A 22275-nucleotide genomic window follows, 5' to 3' on the forward strand; every position below is an offset into this window, starting at 1 on the left:
TAGTCCATCCCCCTGTGTAAACCCTGTATATTACCCATGTCTACATTTGTATCTTAAAAATCATGTGCAAAAAACTTAGGCTACACTCCTTCTGTATTTAAATCAATTTTAAACTGACGACAGGAAGTCTCCAAGTCATAAGAGAACAAATTGTTGTTATGGTCAAATTCGGCCATTGGTGGCTTCAACTTTATCAAATGAAAATGATCCTGGACATCTAGATTTGTCTTGTCTTTATTAGTATGGCATTGAGCTTGTTGCTTAAACAACAAGTTAAATCAGGGATAGGCCTATGTGAGCTACACTTCATTCACTCAAAGGCATGTGTTTTGTAATGCAGATGGTTGTAGAACGGCAATTAGACGTCTAATTGCTTGACAATCCCTGTGTGCATCCTAAAGGCTTCAAGAGGATCCCAAACTTTACTTCCTCATTCCTCCAGCCTCCCACTGAAGATTATACTACGCACAGCCAATACGAAGCCAGTAACTCTTCAGGGCCTCCATGACTACCAATCAGAACACCGGAGTTCATTTATTTGTGAGAGCGGGGCGGTACCTTGTTTTCAGCTGTATAAAGACCATACTCGCTGCGTTCCAAGGGTACTTTCGCTGTCGACTGTTGAGAGAGCAAGGATTGAACGTATCTGAATCCATAGAGATCAAACACCCGATTTCAAGCTGAAGACCCAAACTCACACACGCATCATGAAGGCTATCAGTCCAGTGCGGTCGGTCAGAAGCTGTTACGAAGCCGTGTGCTGTATCTCGGAGCAAAGCCTCGTCATCGCCCGGAATAAGCCATCTCTGGAAGAACCCGTGGGTGCGCTGTGCGACATGAACGACTGTTACTCTAAACTGAAAGAGCTGGTTCCCAGCATACCGCAGAACAAGTCCGTCAGCCAAGTGGAGATTCTGCAGCACGTTATCGATTACATTTTTGACCTGCAGATTGCGCTTGAGGACGAAACGACAGCCACACCTGAAATGGTCCTGTCACTAAAGGTGCGGTTGTCTCTCTCTCTCTCTCTCTCTCTCTCTCTCTCTCTCTTTGTTCGCATTTGTTTGCATTTATCTCTGTAATGTTAATAGTTGTCATTGTCTTGCTATAGCAGTGGACAGAAAGAAAAAAAAATCTAGTTTGCACCACAGTTTTGTATCATACATTGTGTAACGACAATGACAACTGCTGCAACATGTTACTCAACCCTTGTACACGGCAGAGAAGTGACACAGTGACTTATAATGTTCCCATTTCTTCACATCCAGGCGGCAGACCTTGCATGCAATTTCTCCAAAGACGATGGTCGGTTGTGTCACTAAAGGAATCAGAGGAAGCAGAACTTCCACACATGGTGTGTATTAATCTAACGTCTCTTGTGCCTAATGCCTTATTGTTGTTTTCATTATACCTATTATATCATAGAGTATACATTAGCCTATATAGTATACATTTGCATTGTGTTAAAGCTGTCTTGTTCAACTGCTGTGTAAAGTGGGTGGGATGCAAGTGTTGAATCAGAGAGGCAACCCGCTCCCAGGGGAATACAGTCTTAATAAATGAACGCAACACTTTTCTAGTTAGTAGCTGTATGGGCATTGATATGCAGAGAGAGTAGTGTCCCCTGCTCTTTTCCCTTGACCCCCCCCTCCTCCCCACCAACTCACCATGGTTGCCAATTAGGCAGCCCAGTGAATGTGTAGCGGATTCATCGCTATCTGCCTGGGGTTAATGAAAGTTCCACGCTCGGCGCCAGTCTGTCTGCTCTCCCTCTGCAGGGAGGGAGGGAGCAAGGGAGGGAGCGTGAGAGAGAGAGCAAGATCTGACTTAACTTTTCTTCCTTTCTCTCCATGCAGGTGCAGGGAAACACATGTCTCCACTTCACTCCAGGCAAGAGGACAAGAGGGGCAGAAAGGGTGGGATAGGTATTTGGAGTGGAGAGAGGGGGGATAAAGAGAGAGAGAAAAGAAAGCGGACTGTTTTCTCGACGCAAGATCAACCTCCTGTTCTCTCTGTACAATATCAGTTGGTGGCAACCAGACGTGTCCACAACACCAAAGCTGAAAAGGAACTGAAGAGACATTCTGCTACAGCACCACTCTCTCTTTCTCAATCTGCATTCATCCCCCTTTATCCTTCAATCCCCATGAGTGTATTTGAATTTCAATCATTGTAGTTTTTTTTTTCTCCACCTTTCTTGTTACATTCCATACCCAAAGTCTCTGGACTAAAATGATTTTGTTACACCTCAACCCCTTTCTTTCTTTCCTGAACAGTCTTACACCATGTCACTTAATTCTCCCCGTGTTTCCTTTGTTTTACCCAAGATGTGGAGAATGTTAGAAGTGATCATGGACATTGTGTGTGAGGTGTGAGGTTGTTGGGTTCGAATGTGGAATTGGTGGGGTGGGTCAAGAGGGATGGGGGCTTGGGTCTTAATCAGAACTCTATAATAGAGTTGATTGTAAAGTGTTTGTAGGGATTATGCATTTCTACAGACAATGTTGAGTTTTATAAACTTTTTATAAAAGTATGTTTTTTCTGTATGTTCTTGCGTAATAAAATGAAGAAATGTTCAAATGTCTCTCATACGATCTAGTTTCTCTTTAACCTTTTGCACTATTAATAACCAGTTGATCATTGTCATACTTTCCTAAAGAGATCAAAAGTGGTGATGTGCTTCTCTGGTTACCACTTAGCACCCAGGATGTCTTCAGTTTTTGAGGTGGTTAGAAAATCAAAATGAAGGGAGTTTCCTGTATGTGTATACATTTTTCCATAAGCAGACACCAGAATGCCTGCACACCCCTCAGATTAACCAGACATACACATGGGTGCCCTGATGTGAAGTGTTCACCTGGTTCCTTCGGGAGCACTTGTAGGGTGATACGTCTAGTGGACACAAGGGATAAGTGAGTATTTTCTGGGCCTTTCTGTGTGGAGTTCACATGTTTTGGAGTGTTCCTTTCACAAAGAACCCCAATGAAAACATGCAGAACAGGTTGCGTTCCTGCCCATGTCTCTGGCCAGGCATGAGGTGAGCTCTTGTACATCCTTGATGTAGCTGACTGCTGCCCTTGGAGGGAGGACAACATGATGGGAAAATTAGGACATATTTCATTGGATGATACTTTTGCATGTATGTTACAAGTGCATGTGTGTTCCCAGTTTTGTGTGCGCATGTGTGTGTTACTACTGAGTGAAAAATGTTAGGTTATTTTTCACCAATAGAAACAGTAGGGGTTATAAGAGCCTTAATGGAGGGAGAGAGAGCGGGAAAGACATGCAGAAATTGGAATTGAACCCAGGCTGCTGCATCAGGGCCTTCTCCCATATTTAATGTGCTCACTGCAGTGAGCCATTGAGGCACCCAAAGGGATATTACATGACATTATTATCAGGGCTTTGTGGCTTTTTGGTCTCATGACTTTTTGTAAAATTTGGGAGTCATAGTTGCCTTTGCTCACCAGTGCTGCAAGTGAATGACTCACTGACTCTGGGGCATACCCAGCGCATATCAGGGTTGAAGAAATGGGGACATCAATGTAGAAGCTCTGGGTTGTTTCATGTCTAAATGGTGGGTGGGGAATGTTTTTGCAATTCCACCAATGCAGAATTGATGCTGAGCACAGGTCTATGTCCAAACATCTCACTTTAAACATTTCAAACCTGAAACAGAAACGTCATGAGTGGATGCCTAATACATGAGCAATTGATTCCTACTGACTTTACTGTTGCTAGTGGTAATCCCTGAAAGCCTCCGTAGGCTTAACTGGGAACTGCGGACATCCAAGTCTGTATTGTCATACTGGTAGGACTCATTTGAAAACAGATGACAGTTGGTGGTTACATTTGGAATTGCAGGCCTGCGGAAAGAGACAGGGTTACACTTACCCCATCTAGTGGTTTAATTAATGTACTGTTCACACCAAGAGAGAATTACACAAAGCAAGCAAAGACCTAAAACGTTAGTGTTTATTACCTCAATGTTTTGGTTGGCAGTCTAGTTTGGAATTAGCTGTCTGAAAGGAAAATATAAGTTATATCTCATGGCGTACATGATTGAAAGTACAAGGACTATGCAAACTGCGAAAAACTATGATAAATGGCAGCTGAAGTGCCCCTTTAGTTACAATTGTCTCTGTGTCAAGAGGGACATCCACTGAATCTGTATTGTGTCTGAATAATTCAAATTTGTGTTACAGAGATTATGATATTCTCATATTCTCTCTCTCTCTCTCTCTCTTTCTCCCTCTCTCTCTCTTTCTCTCCTTTAGTTTTCTTCTCAACCACAGTGCTCTGGGTTGCTATGTGGTATAGATCAAATTCCACTTTGCACCACAAGATGGAGATATTTGAACACGTATCGAACAATGCCTCAAAGCATTACTGGCCTAATGAAAACATTTACTTTTTTGGAAAATGTTATGGATACGTCTAATGTAATAACCTCCACAAAATGACCTTACAAATAAAACGTAGACAGGAGAGATATTAATCTGTAATAAATGTATGGAACTCTCATTACAATACAATACACATTCCTCACATGTGGGGAAGGTTTTGCTGATGGGGACTAAACTACCTCCAACACTTTCTGGGTTACCCCTCTGTCCGTCCAGAGCTTTAAGGGAGCTATTGAGACACTGACATGCCACATCGTTCTGTCTTAGGTTGAGTGACAGTCATCACCTCATCTGACTTGTATGAGATTGTCCCAGGCTCTATCCGTTGGAGTGGGGTTGCAATTGACGCCAAGGGCCTCGCAGGTACTGTGTAGAAACAGGGCAAGGCTATGTGTGTCATATTTCTCTTGAGGGTCTGGCATGGGGGTGGGGGCACTTCATTGAATCCTGATGATCGATCATCTTCTAAGTGAATGTGCAAATGTTTGCTCTACACGCTTATTCATATTATCACATTTGTGCCACATAATTCAACACATTACAGTCATATCACTTGTAGTTTGGGTAAGAAGCTCGCTTCAGATAAGGATTACTTTAAAGCAGACTCAACAAAGTAAATAATTCAACTATTGTTTAGTTACGTGCGCTCTTTGTCTTTAAACTATTGTAAAAAGATGAGTGAAAAAGTAACGTTGGAGTTTTTTTCAAGAATTATAATATATTTGAGAATTGGCGAAGCGACATCTATTCAAATGTGTCATTGTTCTAAAAAATACACAAATTATACTGCTGCCTCTTTAAGGTTTGGCACGCCCAGATCCAACTGTTCTATGCAAATATTATGCGGACAAGGACAATCCGAACGTGCCGCTGGCCAACCAGGATCGAGTTCTAACCGCGGGAGATCTAAATTTCGCGGGACCAAGTTTGGCGGTAAAAAGTAATTCTTGTAAGCTCCCGTTCTCTTTGAGTGACAAGCCAACCCTTGTAGCTGGACAGACAACGGCTACAGTCTCTGTTTCCGTAAACGAAGAATACTCGGTAATACCTGTGGAAAATCCTGCAACTCAAGAAGAAAACTTTTACATCTGCTGATTTTAGACTTTTTATATGTTGGACTGTTTATTTATTTGAGAATTCAGCTTAACGCAATATAACTCTGTATTTCTTTGGACAAAGGATAATATCGGTTTCCCTTTACAAGCAGCTGAATTGGATTCTTGCATCATAATATTTTTTACTGTGCGAAAGATAACTGTAGTGCATATTATATGTATGCATTTAGCACGGATAATATAAACAAAATAGCTGCTTTATGAAATTGCAGTTAAGTTTGAGAAAACAAAGTAGGCTATCCTTTGCCATAGGAAATAGCCTACAGCTCGTGAGCTAGTAACTCATCGAGTCCAGTCATACTCCTCGGTGTGCAACTAGAACAAACCCAGCAGTTTAATTGCAACGATCTCTTCATTTTAGATCTCTTCATTTTAGTAAATCAAAATGATCCGGATGCCCAAAGGCATTTCTCCTGCATCAGGTAGGGGGGCAACGGGACTGTCCTGCTCGCAAAAGAAAGTTCTTTCGGGAGTAAAGACAGACTTCTTCAACACCGGACTCTCGAGTCCACCGATGAGTTCGGTACCGACAGGTTACTTCACTCAGATATGCAACACCACAGCAGCGGAACAAAGGGCGAATTGCCTCTATGCAACCCCCCACGGACCTGAGGCCAAACCCATCAGAGCATCCTCCGGTCGACTCCCGGTAAAGACCCTGTTAAACAAAATATGTACCGACCACAGTAATATGTAACTGTATAGCATACAATGATGCTAATGTATTGTGTTCTAGCTAACTAGCAAGCAACTACAGTGTGGGCAGACTTTATTCTTCATTTCCATTGGTATGCATGCATTTTAGATTTTGTAGTCGCCTGACGTACTCTTAGATACAATATAGAGTAGTCAGTGTGCGTTTACGTGAATGAATGGGATAGTCATCTTTTTTTTGCGCTGCAAACGAGCGAGAAACTAGTTTTACTGTCTCCCTGACGTTTCTCCTCCCGCTGCCGCATCACAGCTGTAGCTGACCCCCCTCCCCCCCAGAAAGAATGGAAGGATGGTTGCTCTCAGTGGGGGGGGGGGGGGGGGGGGGGGGGAGCAATTCCCTTGGCTTATGTGTCCCACCACCTCTAGCACCATCATAGGGCTTAAGTTTGAACTTTTTGAGCAGAGGAGGAGAGATGTCATATATAGAAAGAAAAAGATAGAGTAACTGGTACTTTATTTCTCAAAAAAGCATTTTGCAGTAGTTCAGGGAGTTCCCTTCAGCTGTTGAACAATAACCACACCTAGCCTATCCAGTCAGCACCTGTTGGGTCATGTAAAGGCCGTCAATCTGTTTGTGTCTCTTTAGGGTCACCGCTGGACAACTGCTGTGTTGACCTGCATCTGTGTAACTTGTTGACCCTGGAATGTAAATCCTGCTGTGTGTTATGTTGTGCTGTGTGTATTTTAAATCTCCGCGTCCCATACTCGCCTGGTTACTACAGTCACATTTTTCAGGAGTTGTGAGGTATAACAAAATAAGCTACTTGTGATCTATTTGTCACGTGACCTTTCAGATTTAAGCCATGGCCCAGGAGCGGCCATCTTGTTTCAGCCTACACAATCTTCTCAGACCAGCTAAGCGTGTGTCAGGAGGGTGGGTTAGGAAGATGATGCAGAATACAGCCCCATGGACATCAAAAGATAATAACATACACACCCAGTGTGTTTTCAGACTGATAGTTTGTGTGTGTGAATATATGTGTACAAGACGGAGGCTCTCATTCAACAGTCTGTATCAGTAAGACCCATTTGAACCATAGTGATAGGACACTAATGCAATTTTCATTATATTTTACCTACTCAAAAAGTAAATGAAACTGAATGTTTGACCCTGTTCTTAACTGTCATTCTCCATACTCCTGTCATTTCTTAACTACAATCATTAAACAACATCATGATTACAACAGGCTGTAAACAAACCAATTTCCCAAGTCCACCGGAAGGCTTATTCTGGTACTTCCTTGGAAAACCACAGAAAGAAAGATAGAAGAGAGACGTGTGTCAGAGAGAGAGAGAGAATCCATGTGAAAATAATCGTGGCAGGCGTGAAGATTGGTTGGGGTTGTCGATTATGACTCTGCAGCCGTTTGTGTTTCCTGTATGGGTAAAAGTCCATGTTGATGAGAGTGTTTCTGTAAAAGGCAGCTACCACTAGAACCATTTCACACCAAGTTGCCAACACTAGGCCTGACTGCCCTGATCCTATCCCCAGCCCCCAGACACCTACCAGAGACTTCCATTGGGGCTTTGCATGGGGTGTTAGGGTGTGAGATTGCCCACTTAGTAAACTTGTTTGTAGGATCTGCTTATCTTGGTGCTCCATCTTCCTGCATTTCCCCCTTTGTCCAAGGCCCTCAAACATGCTTCCAACCCTGATGATTAGCATTTCAAAGTCCCCTTCCCCACTCTCCAGCTCCACAAACAACCAGCCCAAACTGACCAGCTCCTTCTCACCACCTCCTTCTCTTCCTTTGGCCCCCTAACATTGTGTATGTTTGAAAGGTCAACTCTTTAATAGGTTGTACTGGAGAGGCATAAGGACACTCCCAGGATATCAATGCTAACCCGGTTTAGGTTTTTCTAGGCATTAGGGTTTGATGAGTGAGATTTATGTGGGTGAGACTGCTCACACACATCTCATCTGACTGGGACATGTTCAATTCCTGTGAAATATAGACAGTGAAATATTCCAAAGCAAATACGGAGAGACTGGGGGAAAGAGAAATATGGGGAAAGAGCGTGGGAGGGAGAGAGAGATATAAAGAATGGTGGAGACACTGACTTACATAGCTGGACTCACGTGTGTCTGGGTGTGACCTGGGTGACACCATATTGTCTGTATGTTGCAACAATAACTAATTTATGTGTGCTTTGAAGTAGAGAGGGAGGGCTCAGAATTAGTTTCAGACATACGGTAATATTCTGTCAATTGCAGTAGTTGGGTATGTTTCTCTGATCAAGGAGTTTGTACATACAGTTGTGTGTGTGTGTGTTCAGTATTCAGCGGTTGAATCTGTTTTCTCAGCATGGTTGGCTTACTGTGGGACAGACAGGACATGTCTTTTCTCTGAGGCTGTGTTTGCACAGTGTTGACACAGCCTGGGAGCTCTCATTCAGACAGTGAGGCCTCCCCGCAGTTTTCTCACCAACAGCTGCAGGGCACAACGACAGACACTGGTGCAGGAAGTAAGTCCCTTTCTGCTTCAGTCAGCAACCAACACAAGTAATAAATACAACTATTCTGAACTGTCTGTATTGGTCCCAAATACTGGAGCTAGGAGATCTGGTCAATAGGATGGAGACAGACCTAGCTGCATGGAGAAAATTGTTGAAAGCGAAAATAAACCTCCACCGTCTGTGCTTTCTGTATTTGACACTTGGGCTAATTCAGCGAGTTGTGATTGGACGACAAAAGATCCTGATCCCCCCAGAGAGGTCTGAATGGAGTGGTGACAATTTTCTTGTTCATTCCGTCCCCTCCTTCTTCCCCAGGGCAGAGTAGCTGATTTACTCCTGCCTGACCACAGACTGGGGTTGTGTCTCCAAAACTGTGGTTGAACAGGTTTCCAAGTGAACGGGTCATTACACGTCAACTGTAGAGTGTGTATGTAAAGTACCATACAGGACACCTATTTCCTGTAGCTCTCATTACCATTGAAGTGAAAGTGGAATGTGCGAGCAGTGGAAGCATTGGCACGTCTCTGCTTTCAACACACACACACAAGCACACAGACACACAGACATACACACACACACACCACCTGCTGCTATGTCCCAGATGTCGTTCCTAACAGGTGGACTTGTCACAGAGGACACTGGGACAATGGTCTCTCCCCCCCCCCCCTTTTTTCCACTCTCCTTTTCACACTCATACCATTTTCCTTTCTCTCAGATTTGCTGAAGCACAAATCTACAACTGAAAGAAACTACATTTCTTTGTTCTGTGTGGTTCTGTCGTTCTGTCCTTATTGAGCCATGCCTAGAATTTATTCCAGCGTTCATAATAGTCGCTAGTGTAAGGGATAGACAGATAGGACCTCATTGACAGGATTAATCTTCTGGGTTAAGACATGTGTTGCCCTTAGCTATGCATTCACAGCATGTGCTGAATAACCCTAGTCATCATGCTGAAGCAGAGCATAGTCTCATTGGACGTGTGTGTGTGTGCTGAGGGAAAGGGGGGTCTAGGGCGTACTAGAATGGTGTTTGTGGGTCACATGGGGGGTAAAAAGTAGTGTTCACATGGTAAAAAGTAGTGTTTTTACCGTGTCACTAACTCAGAGGTAGAGGAGGGTGGTGAAGTAAGGATGGAGAGAGGGACGGAGAGGAAGGTGTGAGGTGAACTGTGCCCCCCCCCACACACACACACACTCACCACATCCTACCATCAAGTGCTAATTAGCCGGCACCGTCTGGATGAAATCCTACACCTTGTAAGATCACTCAACCGTGTGTAGGCAGAAGTAGAGCTTCAGGTGTGTGTGTGTGTGTCTGTGACTAGGTGTGATGGCTCTGATCTGAGAATATGTCGATCATGTGTCCTACAAGTTAACGCGTGGGTAAGTGTGTGTGTGTGTGCGGACGTATGATGTATTAAGGATTACAGGCAGGTGACCAATGGATTGAAGCCGTCTCGTGGCAGCAGTGTGTGAGGCAGGAATGTGGCAGCCTGCCTGTGTGTTCTTGAAAGACAGAGAGAAGAAAGGAGAGAACGAGAGAAAGAGGGAGGTCGAGGAAGGGGGAGAAATGCAGGCCGAGGGGAAGAGGGGAGTTGTTGAGTGAGTCCAGGGATATCCTGGCGTTTGGCGGGCGAGGGTCGGGAGGTGGTCCCATACACATGCACACACACTAGCCCCCCCCCCCCCCCCCCCCCCCCCAACCCCCTCTTGAAGCACTTGAAAATGTGTGAGGGTGCTTTGTTCTAGATCTTGAGGTCCTCTGCTACATTTACAACCCGGTACTTTTCAACAGCACCTACGAATGCCCTTTCTCTCCTTAGCACAGATGTGACAGTGCTGTGGATGGGCTGGGCTCACTCTATAGGCCTCCTCTACCACACACATGATCTATAGCTCTATGGGGCCATGTTAAAGGTCAAAAGGGCTTGTTAAGTATTCAGACACACAAGAGCCAGTTTCTACAGGCTATAGCTGGGATATTATGCCATAGGCCTCAGCTCCTTTCCAACACCTTATACTCTTATTCAAAACTCTCTCAAGGCCAAGAAAGGACATTGTATTGTTTTCACTTTAGTCAAAGCCAGTCAAAGCCATCAAATGCTAAGGTTATACCATGTTCCCTGAACCAGTGTCAGCCTAACTCTGTTGGGCGTGGTAATCTCTAGTCAGTTCAATTCAAAGGAACTTACAAGACTAACAAGTATTTTACCTTGTCAAATTTCCAGGGAGATGAAATGTATTGAGCGCTACACCGACATGCTCTCATAAAAGCCCTGCATCTTTGTCGCCCCCTGCAGGCCAAGAGAAAGCTGGACCTGGAGGATCCTCTGTACCTGCCAGACTTTAGGACACCAAAGGGCAAGAGCAGCGCTGCGGCCAGGATCCCAAGCCCCCACAGTGAGTATCTGTCTGTCTGTCTGTCTGTTTATGTACTTCTACTACTTCTGATTTCTCACCCTGCCACGTCTTCATGTTCTACATAACTCCAGTCCCCCGCCCAACCACAAATCCTCCTCTTGTGTCACTTCCCCTCAGCCCCTAAGTCTCCGGGTGAGCGCACGCGCTACGACACCTCCCTGGGTCTGCTGACTAAGAAGTTTGTGGGCCTGCTCAGCGAGTCGCCAGACGGGGTTCTGGATCTGAACTGGGCTACCGAGGTGCTGGAGGTCCAGAAGCGACGCATCTATGACATCACCAACGTTCTAGAAGGAGTCCAGCTTATCCGCAAGAAGTCCAAGAACAACATTCAGTGGATGTAAGTAGACCATTTACATTTAGTCATTTAGCAGTCTTATCTAGAGCGACGTACAGTAGGTACAGGGACATTCCCCCCCGAGGCAAGTAGGGTGAAGTGCCTTGCCCAAGGACACAACGTCATTTGGTGTGGCCGGGAATCGAACTGGCAACCTTCAGATTACTAGTCCGATTCCCTCACCGCTCAGCCACCTGACTCCCTAGACCAGACAGGAAAACCTATCATAGACACCCCATGCCCTGGCGGAGAACTTTCAAGTGACCTAGGAGTTTGACATCTTTGAGACCTTTCTTTGGTTATGATTCAGAGGTGGATCTATCTGACTGAGGGTGTGTGCTTTTCGTCCAGGGTGGGTGGTGTGTTTGAGGGGTCCGCAGGCGGAGGGGAGAAGGCACGGTCGCTGAAGAGAGAGCTGGCGGACCTGGACAGAGCGGAGCACGCTCTGGATGATCTGATCCAGTCTAGCAGCACCCAACTCAAACAGCTCACAGAGCACAAAGACAACCAGAGATATCCTTTCAGTCCGAAAACTGCTTCCGCATCCCCATGTATGGTCTTTATGCCTGTCTGTCTGAGTCTGTATGTTTGCGTGTGTTCATCGTGTTCACCTGGACATGTGTCGGCTGTTCCGGTTGGTCTACATTCCTTGACTCTGCCCCACATTAGGTTATGTGACCTATCAGGACATTCGTTCCATTAGCAGTCTGCAGGACCAGACGGTCATTGCTGTCAAGGCCCCCTCTGAAACCAAGTTGGAAGTTCCTGAATCTCCGGGGGTGTGTAAAGATCTCAATATAATTTTTGTTGTTGTCTAGGACTAGGTTCAATCCATGTCTGGGAAACTGGGCGTAGATTTTTCATACTAATCCTAAACCCTTCCTCCCTATTCTCTTCCAGGGCTCTCTCCAGATATACCTGAAGAGTAAGAACGGGCCTATTGAGGTGTACCTCTGTCCTGAGGAGGGTCTGGAGGATGCCAGTCCCGTCAAGAGCACTTCCACCCCCAGGAAGGACTACCCTAGCCCCCACCCTCAACCTCTGGGAACCCCTGCCACCCCCACCATGGCAGCATCCAACTACACTGTCAAAGAGGAACCTATGGAAGGTAAGCTTTTTGGGGGCCGTAGTGAGGGACAGTGTTTGGTAGGCCTTATTATTAAAGTTGATAGTATTCGTTTTTTAGACACGTCTTAACTGTTCTTGAGTAGTATGGGACTAATCCTCTCGTCTCCTTTTCTCTTTTCCCCACTCCTCTCTTTTCCTCTCCACAGCTGCCCTCACCGGACCTCGTCCCCTGCCTCCCCCCAGCACCCCCGGCAGCAGTGCCCTCCCGCCCCCCAGCGGGAGCAGCTCTCTGCTGGACGTGGAGGGCCTCCTGGGTCTGCCCCCCAGTCTGCTGCAGATCACAGAGGACCAGCTCCCCGGCCCCTCTTACACCCCCGACCCCAACGCCCCATTCGTCAGCTTCTCCCCACCCCTCGACCAAGACGACTACCTCTGGGGCCTGGAAGACGGAGAGGGCGTGTCTGACTTCTTCAATACCTATGACCTGGGGGATTTACTTCGTAGCTGAGATAGAGTGAGGGAGCGCGATGGAGAGGGATTCATGGGAATGCATCTGATAGAGTGGGATTGATGAAGAAGGGGAGGATGCGACAGAAGGAACGGGGAGGGATGGAGGAATGAGCAATGTAGACTTTACACTATAAAGCCATGCTTTGCTTTAGCCATGTGTATTTGATGTCAGTGAGGCGTTGCCTCTAAATTCTTCATGCAAAATGTATATATTTGGGGTTCAGGGGGAGGGGAGGGCTGCATGCACTGTCCAGTCTTCAAAGCTGTTAATGTGATTAATTTGTAAATGACAGGTGGCTTGTTACGGTCTAGTGTGCTAACTGATAAGACATAGCAGCCATCTTTTATGCATATCAAATAATATAGCTGGGGCATGTGGGAGGAATTGGGTGTTTACATTGAAAACCTCAAATCTCAGGAATTCTTATGCTCTTTTATTTTCCAAAGTCAACATGTTTTCTCCACTGTTTGACCATCAGCCTCTTTGGCAATGTATCATGTCAGCTTTAACTCAGTGGCTTCACAGGGTGGTATCCATGCTTGTGAAGTATGTTACCACCCAGGTGTAAGATACCAGGGATCACATTGAACCTGTTCAGGAACAACTCCACCAGCCCTTCAGTCCTCAACACTTGCTAACATCTGACGGGATAGGACAATGCCTCAACAACCTCTTCTCTGATAGATGGAATTTCCACCATTTATACTTCTCCTACTCTGTCATATCTTAATGTGTAGAGGGTTGTGGCTGGCTGCAGTTTCTCCATAGGTCTGTGGTTTATGTGGTGTATTTTCCCACTGAATCTAAGGTATTGTAAAGTATTTCATAGCTGGTTGTATGGATAAGGTCCTCCTCTCAGACATGATCTGGTTGTCCAGGTGAAACACAAAGGTTCACAGCTGACCAGGCAGGATTTTACTGTTGCTATATTATCAACGTGTGTATGGGTAACGTCACAGATCATGACCTTGTATGGATCCATCAATCAAAGTTATGTGAAGTCACCATATCTACCTAGTCTTTGATCCTTTGCTAACCAGGGACATCAAATTTGGCAGCTAAGTTTTTATTTTTTTTAACTTCTCTGTCTATCAATGTGAATTTGTATACAATTTATATATTTTTTGCGTTGAATAACTTGAGTATTAAATTGCTATATATTTCAAAGGAAATCATTCCGTAAGTGTAAAACAGTAATATGCAAACACCTGGTTCAAATGTGTTGTGTTTCCGGGAGTCAATTTTGAGTCATTTTGTCTCCCTCTGCAGTTGAAATTGATGAATTGTTCGATTTGAACCCTCCCCATGCATCCATGGAGAACTTTTTTTCTTTTCTAATGAACACTTTCCCCAATATGTGTGGTAGATTAAACTAGGTAAACAAAGGGCAGAAGAATCACCCTCAATGTCTCAAAAGCTGTGAGCCCTTTTTGAGACATAACTATAGAACTGTTTTCTAGACGTTTCAGAGATGGGATTACAGTTGAGCTCCTTGCCAGTCTGTTTCTGTCTTTACCCTGTGATGCGGGTGAGGTCAAAATGTCCTGTCCTAACAAAACTTGAAATTGTGTGTGTGCGTGTGTATTTGAAAATAGATGAGTGATTTAAGGTGTAGATTAGAAATTCTGAATTAAGAAAATGTATTTTTTCCAATAAGCATTATTTTTTTGTACCTGTACAGAATTATTTTGTATTTATACTTTTTTTCCTGAATAGAATTGAAAAGTTGATGAGGACCTCGGTTTAGAAACAAAACGATTGCATCTGTGACATGAGCACTTAATATTTTGTAATATTGTGTGGTCTGTTTGAATTGAATAAAGAATTAAAGCCATGGTGTACATGTGGCATTCTGCACTCCCTGTTGATGACATCATGGGTAGTCACCCATCTGTGACGGCAGACCGCTGATGTTAATCTCAGCAGCTGCCATGACAGAATATCTCAGAATGGCATCATAGACTTTTGCAGTTTGTATTCAAACATGTTTGAACAATATGGCTACAGTAAACAATGTAATACTGATGACCTTTTTTATCCAGTGAAATTGGTACTTTAACACACTGGTAGACAAAAAACACTTAATAGCTTGAGTGTCACTGTTTGTGTGCTGGTCGTCCCTGGAAACCTTCTGACAATGAAGAGCATGCAAGGTTGACCTGGTCAGTAGGTCAAAGGTCAGTATGGAACAAAGGAGTTGATCTCTGTTCTAGAACATATAGAACACCACAGGCCAGGGACCCACCTGCAGTACAGGCATCTTAGCTATGAAAGACAGCAGTGCCCAGGTAGGGTTAGTTTCATCACCTATTTTGTTCTCTAGAACGGACTGTTACAAAGTGTGTGTGTGTGTTTGTTGTAAATGGTTTAATTGCATTCACTCAAAGCCATGTAGCAATTTTAGTTCTGTCAGGCCATATTGTATACAAGCTAATAATCAGGAGAAACAGACTGATCAGACTTGGTTTAATTTTACCATCGGTTCACATACATTACATAGAATATTAAGATGTTTTAAATCTTTGCCAGTCTGAGATATGCATTAGCCCTTGAGTGTAAAACATTTCTAATTGGACCATTAGTCCATCCCATGGGATTGGTTGGAATACAACTGAATGCCCAACCCACAAGGCCATAACTTGATGATGTAGTGGCTGTCAAACTGTAACAAAGAGAGAAGGAAAGACAGACACAATCCAAGTTCACATTATACGTCGGTATGACGTATCTGTGCAAACAGTCCAGTTTTTGTGCCATTAATTCCACAACCACATTCACTAACGGGATAGACCACATCTTAGTGGTTTGATTCTGCGCCTAACAGACATTGCTACTTGATTCAAGCTGAGAGGTACAACCTTCTAGCCAATAGGAATACACTTAGTTGTCCTGAGTGTAACAACTTCAACCCTTTGTAACTTCTCACTCTTAAAAGGTGTGTCAACCAGTTGTCAGTGTCAAAAATATGACGTGTAACCCAAAAGTGTACAGTGCCATTCAACTGTAAGAACATGATATACTGAAACCATTAGCAGCCCTTCCATACTGCATACACAACTTTTTTGTCTACTGGCAACAGTACCATGGACATGTCACAGCAGCAATGTGGCTTGGCTTTAATATCAAGCCCTGTTCACATTACTTCAGAACATAAATATCCAGTGTAGTGAGCTACAGCTTTACCAGCCAACAGTCTGGTACCAACACTGCCCCGATACTGTCAAAAAACAATGGTTTCACAGTTTGATTCTACAAGCTAGGGGTTTATGAAGATGTTTAGTTTACTAGTAAGTCAAGTTGATCTCAGGTGAGATACATACTCTACCATAGGACGGAGTAGTCGAGGCTTCTGGAACAAAACATCCTGGCATGAGGTGAAAAGTCGTGACTAAATCCACAACATGCATGGACATGCTCATGGGTGTGTTCTCAGTAAGCTTTTCTTTCTGTCTTTCTGTGAGATTGCAACAGTAAATGTCCAAATTAACCAAAACAACAATTGAATAAAAAGGCTGCCCTGTACAAGACAAAGGTCAGACATAAGTAGGATGCATTGTGTTTACAAGCATAGTCTCCATATAAAGATATAGACTTGTTTTGTAAAAAAAAAATGTGCCTATGTTTTAAAGTTTCAACCCAGTGGTGAAGCTACACAGACAGCGAGAGGCTCTGAGCACAAGCAGATCATGGGAGGTCACTCGGGGACCAGCTACTGTCCCATACCATGAACCATAGGAGGCAGAACTGAAAACACTAATCCTAGATCAGCATTAAGCTCCACCTGGCTCTTCATCTCGTCGCTGGTGTTCAACCACCCCAGCCCAGCAGAGGGCTCTTCCACCACCACGACCTACAGGTTATATGCTGGAGGTCTGGGCTTGGGACTGCAGTGCGTGGGTTACAGGGGGCTCGCAATCCTGCATGCCCCTTTCCTCTCCGTCTCGCATGTACATCAGGAATAGAGTCACAGTGGCAAAGGTGGTGGCGTTCACGGGAAAGGCTCGCAGCAGGGTGGAGGTGAGGCCACGTGTGAACACTTTCCAGCCCTCCTTCTTCATGCTCTGACGCACGCAGTCCGCAATGCCATTGTACTGGTTCACCCCGCCCACCCCGTCGGCCTGGAGGCGGGACTTGATCACGTCCACGGGATAGGTGGAGAGCCAGGAAGCGATGCCGGACATCCCGCCCGCGAACAGCAGTTTGAGGATCATGTAGGGGTCGTCTGGTTCGCAACCAAGAGAGCGCGTCAGCGTGTCATAGGCAAGAAAGTAGACACCAAACCCAGGCATTTCTCGCATTAGCGTGGTTGTCATGCCTCGGTTAATGCCCTTGATGCCTTCCTTTCTGTATATTCTAACCAGGCAGTCCAGAGAGTTCTTATACAACTTCCTTGAAGCCTTCTTCTCTCCTGTGCCCTGCAACTGCATGCGAGTCTTTGCCAGCTCCATGGGGCAGCAGATCACACACTGGATGGTGCCGGCTGACGCGCCTGCCAGGAACTGATTGAGGGGCGTGTCTTTGGCCAGTTTGCGCATGGCGTTGCCCTGGACACCAAACACGATGGCATTGATGAAGGTCAAGCCCATCATTGGTGAACCAATGCCCTTGTACAGACCCAGCATCTGAGGAAAAACAAGCGACAAGTTAGCCTCACAATTGTTACAGTAATAACAATTTAAAAAGAAATTGCTACATATATTTTTGTAAGAGCAAAATGCTATGTTTTAAGTTTCTATTAACAGGGTTTATATTTCAGGGAGAAGAGAAAGACAGGATCCCTTTGTAGACAGATGAAACATCAGAAGGAAAAGACACAGGAGAGTTGAGGAAGGGAGGTGAGAGTAGATAGGAGAGAAATAATTGGTAGCGTAGCTTGGAAGAGAGATCAAGTTAAATGACCCTGAGCATGTTGGCACAGGAAGGGCTCTACTGATCATTACACAGGCACAATCTTTCTCATTTCAACAGATGCTGACTTGAGTAAACATGATTCTCACAATGGTAGCTTTAGGGATAAGGCTTTACTGGCCTGGTTGGAATACATTCAGTCATTTAGCAGACGCTCTTATCCAGAAGGACTTACAGTAAGTACAGGGACATTCCCCCGAGGCAAGTAGAGTGAAGTGCCTAGCCCAAGGACACAACGTCATTTTGCATAGTCGGGAATCAAACCGGCAACCTTCTGATTAATAGCCTGATTCCCTAACCGCTCAGCCATCTGACACCAACTACACACAAACATTTAATAAAATAGAAATGTTTATACATCTACAGTTGACAACAGTTTCTTACTCATCTATTTAAACACTAAGCTAACAGAACTTAGCCCAAAACTGCACTAAAACTGGACTGTTTCAGATACAGTAGATAATGTTGATTCTACAGCAGACGTCTTCTGGGACCGCATGTAATTTAGCTAGCAAGCTACTGAGACCATAAACTGGCAGCTCAAAATGGCACAGTATTAATCTTAATATAGCTCAGGCTTGCAGTGTCCTCACCGACCCCCAGCTCTTGATGTGTCGTGCCACCACAATTTCCAGTCCCCCCCCCCCCTTCCCAGCAGCTTCTTTATTACTGACTTCCTTTGAGGACACACAGAGTTAGCTAATGAGAAGAGAGCTAATGAGAGAGGGAGCTCTCCACTTAGGAGAAATTATTCAAATGTGAGAATTTGAATGAGCCTTGACTGACCAACTGGCTGGTTCACGCGAGGGCCAGGAACCAAGGGGGAAACTAGACACCGGCTCCACCTACGGCAGAGTTTTGGCACTGCTTAGAGCACATGGTCGGCCAGCCCTCCTCGTGGCTGCCGTACAATGGCGTCTAACAAGAACATTTATTAAATAAATGTATTTATATATGTATATATATAGCAGTAGAATATTGATATGTTAAATTTGTTGCTGGGCTACAGACTTGCTGATGCCGACAGTCAAGATGGCGACTACTCACAGACTCCTGACGTATGATGGACTGGAAGCAGTGGTAGGTTCCACGGTACAAAGGCTTGTCCACATTCTGAACTTGAAGTCTGACCTGAGCACGAGAGAAAGCAACTGATGACATGTATGCCATCTAATAGATATGCAAAGTAACAGCAACAGGTAACATTAGGTACACAAACAACTATCCAAGTACATATAATTTGACACACAGAGAGAGAGGAAAGGTGTTAGGGGTGAAACATGGGTTCAATTGAATAGAAAGTTCAATAGAATTGCACAATATTCTGCCGTGCTTGGATTTCTGTTTCTCTGTATTTCACAAAACAGGACACAGGGGAGAGACAGTATGAATATACTTACTAGGTCCCACTTCCGTGGAGAGGTTGTTAATCCCTCACCCTCATCTACAACAAAGTGACACTTGTGCTGTTGGACAGCCCACCCCCAGCCCCTGGCCTACCATCACCCCCTGTCCTACCCCACCCTCACCTCTGCATCATCCCACATGGACCTACTATCTGACCATCTAATAAGCAGTCTGATATGATTGGTGCGTCTGAGCCCAGGTGGATGTTTCAGTGTGTGTGTCTTCCAGACAGACTTATTAATGGTCTAAACTGATAAAACATTGATGCAAAACATACTAAATACTGTTAATATTGTGCTATGACTTATTAACACGTTAAGTAAACAGCAGTTGAACACATTACATGAAATAATTGAAAGTTGAGAAATGCGACTGAACATTCCTACTTTTAATTCTAAACTGGCTCCCAGCACATATATACTTAGCAAAACCATCAACCACTAGTTTTGGTCTTTAAACTGCCCTAGTTTTACAGCTATTTTTTTCTTAAGTATCTGGCATTTCCTATGTTTAGGGGAAGCAAAGGTGTTCTGTAGTTGCACCCGTTGGCATTATAGGTCTATCGGGTACATCTGGGTCACTTGTAAGAGGCTGACCCTGCAGACATGTGTTGGAATCACCGACTGGCTAAACATTAATGAAGCCCACAGACTAGGCTAATCTAGCCTGGGGAATGATAGGAGTCAGGACAATGAAACAACAGATTTTAAATGAAAACCCAACTGGAATGTCACACTATGGAGCTCATCCTGAATGTCACAGTCACAATAACAGAATCCCATCTTGCAAGTATCTGTAACAGAATCCAACCTTTACTGCATCACACAACAACAAAAACTCACCTTGACTGTATCAAAGGGATGTCCGACCAGTACACCAGCAGCACCTGAAAAATACAAGACAAAATGCTACCTAAAATGTGTGTTTTCTTTGTGGGGGGTTGGAACGGAACCATGCACATATTTTGTCCATTGGTTTGAAAAATGACAAATCTCTGTGGCCAATAAGTTTATTGGGTTAACTTCATGATGCAGCCCTGTCTGAATTATGACTGGTGAGAGCAAGTTGAATGTACAAGTGCATCATTTAAATGTAGTCATTTAGCAGACACTCTTATCCAGAGCATCATACTATATTTTCACATTCTACTGACCAGGCAGTCAAATATGCATGCAGATAAACAAGCAAGCAGTTCGACTGTCATTGATGGATCGATGAAAACATACTCCGTGTCCGTGAGACTCGAAGCTTCTAGGAATAAATATTTGATCACAAAATACCCTAATACTGCACTTGATGTTAGAGCCACAAATTACATCAACCTTGCCATTTACACAGCTAAAACAAAAAAGATTAGTATTTTTTTGTTATGTAATGACACAAAACCAAAGTTTACTTGAACTATTCAGTTTTTTTGATTAATCCAACTTTCATCACGGATATCACCACTTCTGGTCAAACACTATATAGTATGCACTTTCAGGTGGACAAAACTGTATGAAGATCTATGAAAAGACATAAGTAGTCCTACATGTTTAAGATTGTATTCCAATTTTCCCTTATACCGATTCAAGGTAAAATATATATATAGGAATGAGGTTTTCAAGAACTAACAATAAACTCAATTTGACAAGCAAATGTGTGTGAGCAAGTTCAGAGGAATGCAGACAGGTTGGTTGTTTGACTTGCTTAAGATAACACCGAAATATTTTAAGTGGCGCATTTGACCGGTTTAAGGGCAAATCGTAAGGAAATTATGCATGTCCGAAGAGACACTAAAACCCGGCGTGGGAGTGTTGGTAGCTTGCTAGCTAAGTACGATGCATGCTCTACTAGTTCATCACTTTTCCTATGCAACTGTGTTTTCTCGTTCGTTTCGCCACCATATTGCATGGTTGACAATCAGAAAATTAAAATCAGTAAGTTTGAATAAACTAACCTTGGACATTCATTACTTGATAGTTAGCTACGCAACACTTGCATTAGCTAGCTTGCTAATACTGTATGCAAATCATTGTCTTTCAATGCGACTGCGAGGCGGGCTCACACTGCTAGCAGGACATCAGCAGCCACGTAGGAAATGTTGCCAAACTGGCTCCCAAGTAAACTGTAGCTAGCTGTAGATGTTCAAAATGTTATTCATTGGAGAACTATTGATTGTAGATAAAGACATTCAAACTTTGGCTAACTTCTGTTACTTACCTCCTATGCACCCCGCAGCGAAGTCCATTGCCATTACCTTAATGCTCTTTAATGCAAAATTAGGGATAGGCTATCAATTTTATCGGCAATCTTCGCAGGTGAGAAATCTTTGCAATCTAGCTACAGTACGTTTAATTGACAGTTTAGCTAGTCACCTATTTAGAACTGTGCCTGGCTTGAGTTAAGCCCAGCCAACACGGTCTGTGTTAGCTGCTATATAATAAGGTATGTGTACTAAGTTAATGAGTGATTCTCCTCTCTTCAAGAATGTAGATAGCCACACCACCAGTTGATCTATCCAGCTCTTTCTATTTCTGAGTTTAACCAAGTGGGAGGGATACAGTTTACCCCAGAGCCATAGAAAAAGTCGATGGAAGTGTCGCAACTCTCTTTTTCTATGGCTCTGGTTTGCCCTATTTGGAGAAAGACGTTATCCAATCGGATCGCAGTAAGCAAGACAACACCCCCCCTGCCTCTCTGTACACCCCTTCATTTATTGGTTTGCGGTCTAGTTGAGCGTGGAGCGCTGCAAAAAAAAGAAGCTCGATTGCATATTTTTTGTTTAGAAACCGCTGCTAATTTATTATCAGATTTGTTTTTATACCTGTCTGGCCAGAACCGAGTATCGTCACATTAACTGTTTGGGTCTAAGGTCCCATCACCTGCAACGACGTGTGGACTAATTTAATTTACAAATTTTAGTGCGATGGCCTTAGACGATCGCCCTTCTGGT

The 22275-nt window shown here is 44.1% G+C and overlaps 3 protein-coding genes across 5 annotated transcripts; 2 read left to right on the forward strand and 1 right to left on the reverse strand.

The window, feature by feature from the left end:
* The first annotated feature begins 602 nt into the window (after positions 1–602).
* id3 (inhibitor of DNA binding 3) lies at positions 603–2584 on the forward strand. The gene is made up of 3 exons (XM_047018370.1): positions 603–1004; positions 1269–1354; positions 1857–2584. Exons 1-2 carry the CDS (start codon positions 708–710, stop codon positions 1320–1322), a joined length of 351 nt encoding a protein of 116 aa, XP_046874326.1. The 5' UTR covers positions 603–707; the 3' UTR covers positions 1323–1354; positions 1857–2584.
* Positions 2585–5276: 2692 nt separating this feature from the next.
* Positions 5277–14857, forward strand: e2f2 (E2F transcription factor 2). 2 transcript variants are annotated; one of them, XM_047016307.1, is made up of 8 exons: positions 5277–5447; positions 5883–6170; positions 10992–11091; positions 11230–11449; positions 11798–11959; positions 12111–12225; positions 12347–12554; positions 12721–14857. In XM_047016307.1, the coding sequence occupies exons 2-8, from the start codon at positions 5907–5909 to the stop codon at positions 13020–13022; spliced, it is 1371 nt and encodes a 456-aa protein (XP_046872263.1). In that variant the 5' UTR covers positions 5277–5447; positions 5883–5906; the 3' UTR covers positions 13023–14857. The 2 variants fall into 2 exon arrangements, with proteins under 2 accessions (XP_046872263.1, XP_046872255.1); XM_047016299.1 differs by having other exon boundaries at positions 5277–6170.
* Positions 14858–15477: 620 nt separating this feature from the next.
* LOC124464448 (mitochondrial basic amino acids transporter-like) lies at positions 15478–21922 on the reverse strand. Of its 2 annotated transcripts, XM_047016316.1 has the most exons (4): positions 21543–21922; positions 20183–20226; positions 18981–19064; positions 15478–17647 (listed from the first exon to the last, which is right to left on the reverse strand). In XM_047016316.1, exons 1-4 carry the CDS (start codon positions 21574–21576, stop codon positions 16883–16885), a joined length of 927 nt encoding a protein of 308 aa, XP_046872272.1. In that variant the 5' UTR covers positions 21577–21922; the 3' UTR covers positions 15478–16882. The 2 variants fall into 2 exon arrangements, with proteins under 2 accessions (XP_046872272.1, XP_046872278.1); XM_047016322.1 differs by lacking the exons at positions 18981–19064; positions 20183–20226; positions 21543–21922 and adding an exon at positions 18109–18131.
* Positions 21923–22275: the final 353 nt, after the last annotated feature.

This window comes from Hypomesus transpacificus, chromosome 3 (assembly GCF_021917145.1).
Source record: "Hypomesus transpacificus isolate Combined female chromosome 3, fHypTra1, whole genome shotgun sequence".
In the NCBI taxonomy this organism is placed as follows: domain Eukaryota; kingdom Metazoa; phylum Chordata; class Actinopteri; order Osmeriformes; family Osmeridae; genus Hypomesus; species Hypomesus transpacificus.

Excerpts from the sequence above, each read along its gene's own strand:
- id3 (XM_047018370.1), top strand. The coding sequence starts at position 708 with ATGAAGGCTATCAGTCCAGTGCGGTCGGTCAGAAGCTGTTACGAAGCC. Across the intron at positions 1,005-1,268 it reads AAATGGTCCTGTCACTAAAG|GCGGCAGACCTTGCATGCAA; the intron begins GTGCGGTTGTCT and ends CTTCACATCCAG.
- e2f2 (XM_047016299.1), top strand. The coding sequence starts at position 5,907 with ATGATCCGGATGCCCAAAGGCATTTCTCCTGCATCAGGTAGGGGGGCA. Across the intron at positions 11,092-11,229 it reads CAGGATCCCAAGCCCCCACA|CCCCTAAGTCTCCGGGTGAG; the intron begins GTGAGTATCTGT and ends ACTTCCCCTCAG. Across the intron at positions 11,960-12,110 it reads GAGCACAAAGACAACCAGAG|ATTAGGTTATGTGACCTATC; the intron begins ATATCCTTTCAG and ends ACTCTGCCCCAC.
- LOC124464448 (XM_047016316.1), bottom strand. The coding sequence starts at position 21,576 with ATGGCAATGGACTTCGCTGCGGGGTGCATAGGAG. Across the intron at positions 20,227-21,542 it reads CGCTGCGGGGTGCATAGGAG|GTGCTGCTGGTGTACTGGTC; the intron begins GTAAGTAACAGA and ends TGTATTTTTCAG. Across the intron at positions 19,065-20,182 it reads ATCCCTTTGATACAGTCAAG|GTCAGACTTCAAGTTCAGAA; the intron begins GTGAGTTTTTGT and ends TCTCGTGCTCAG.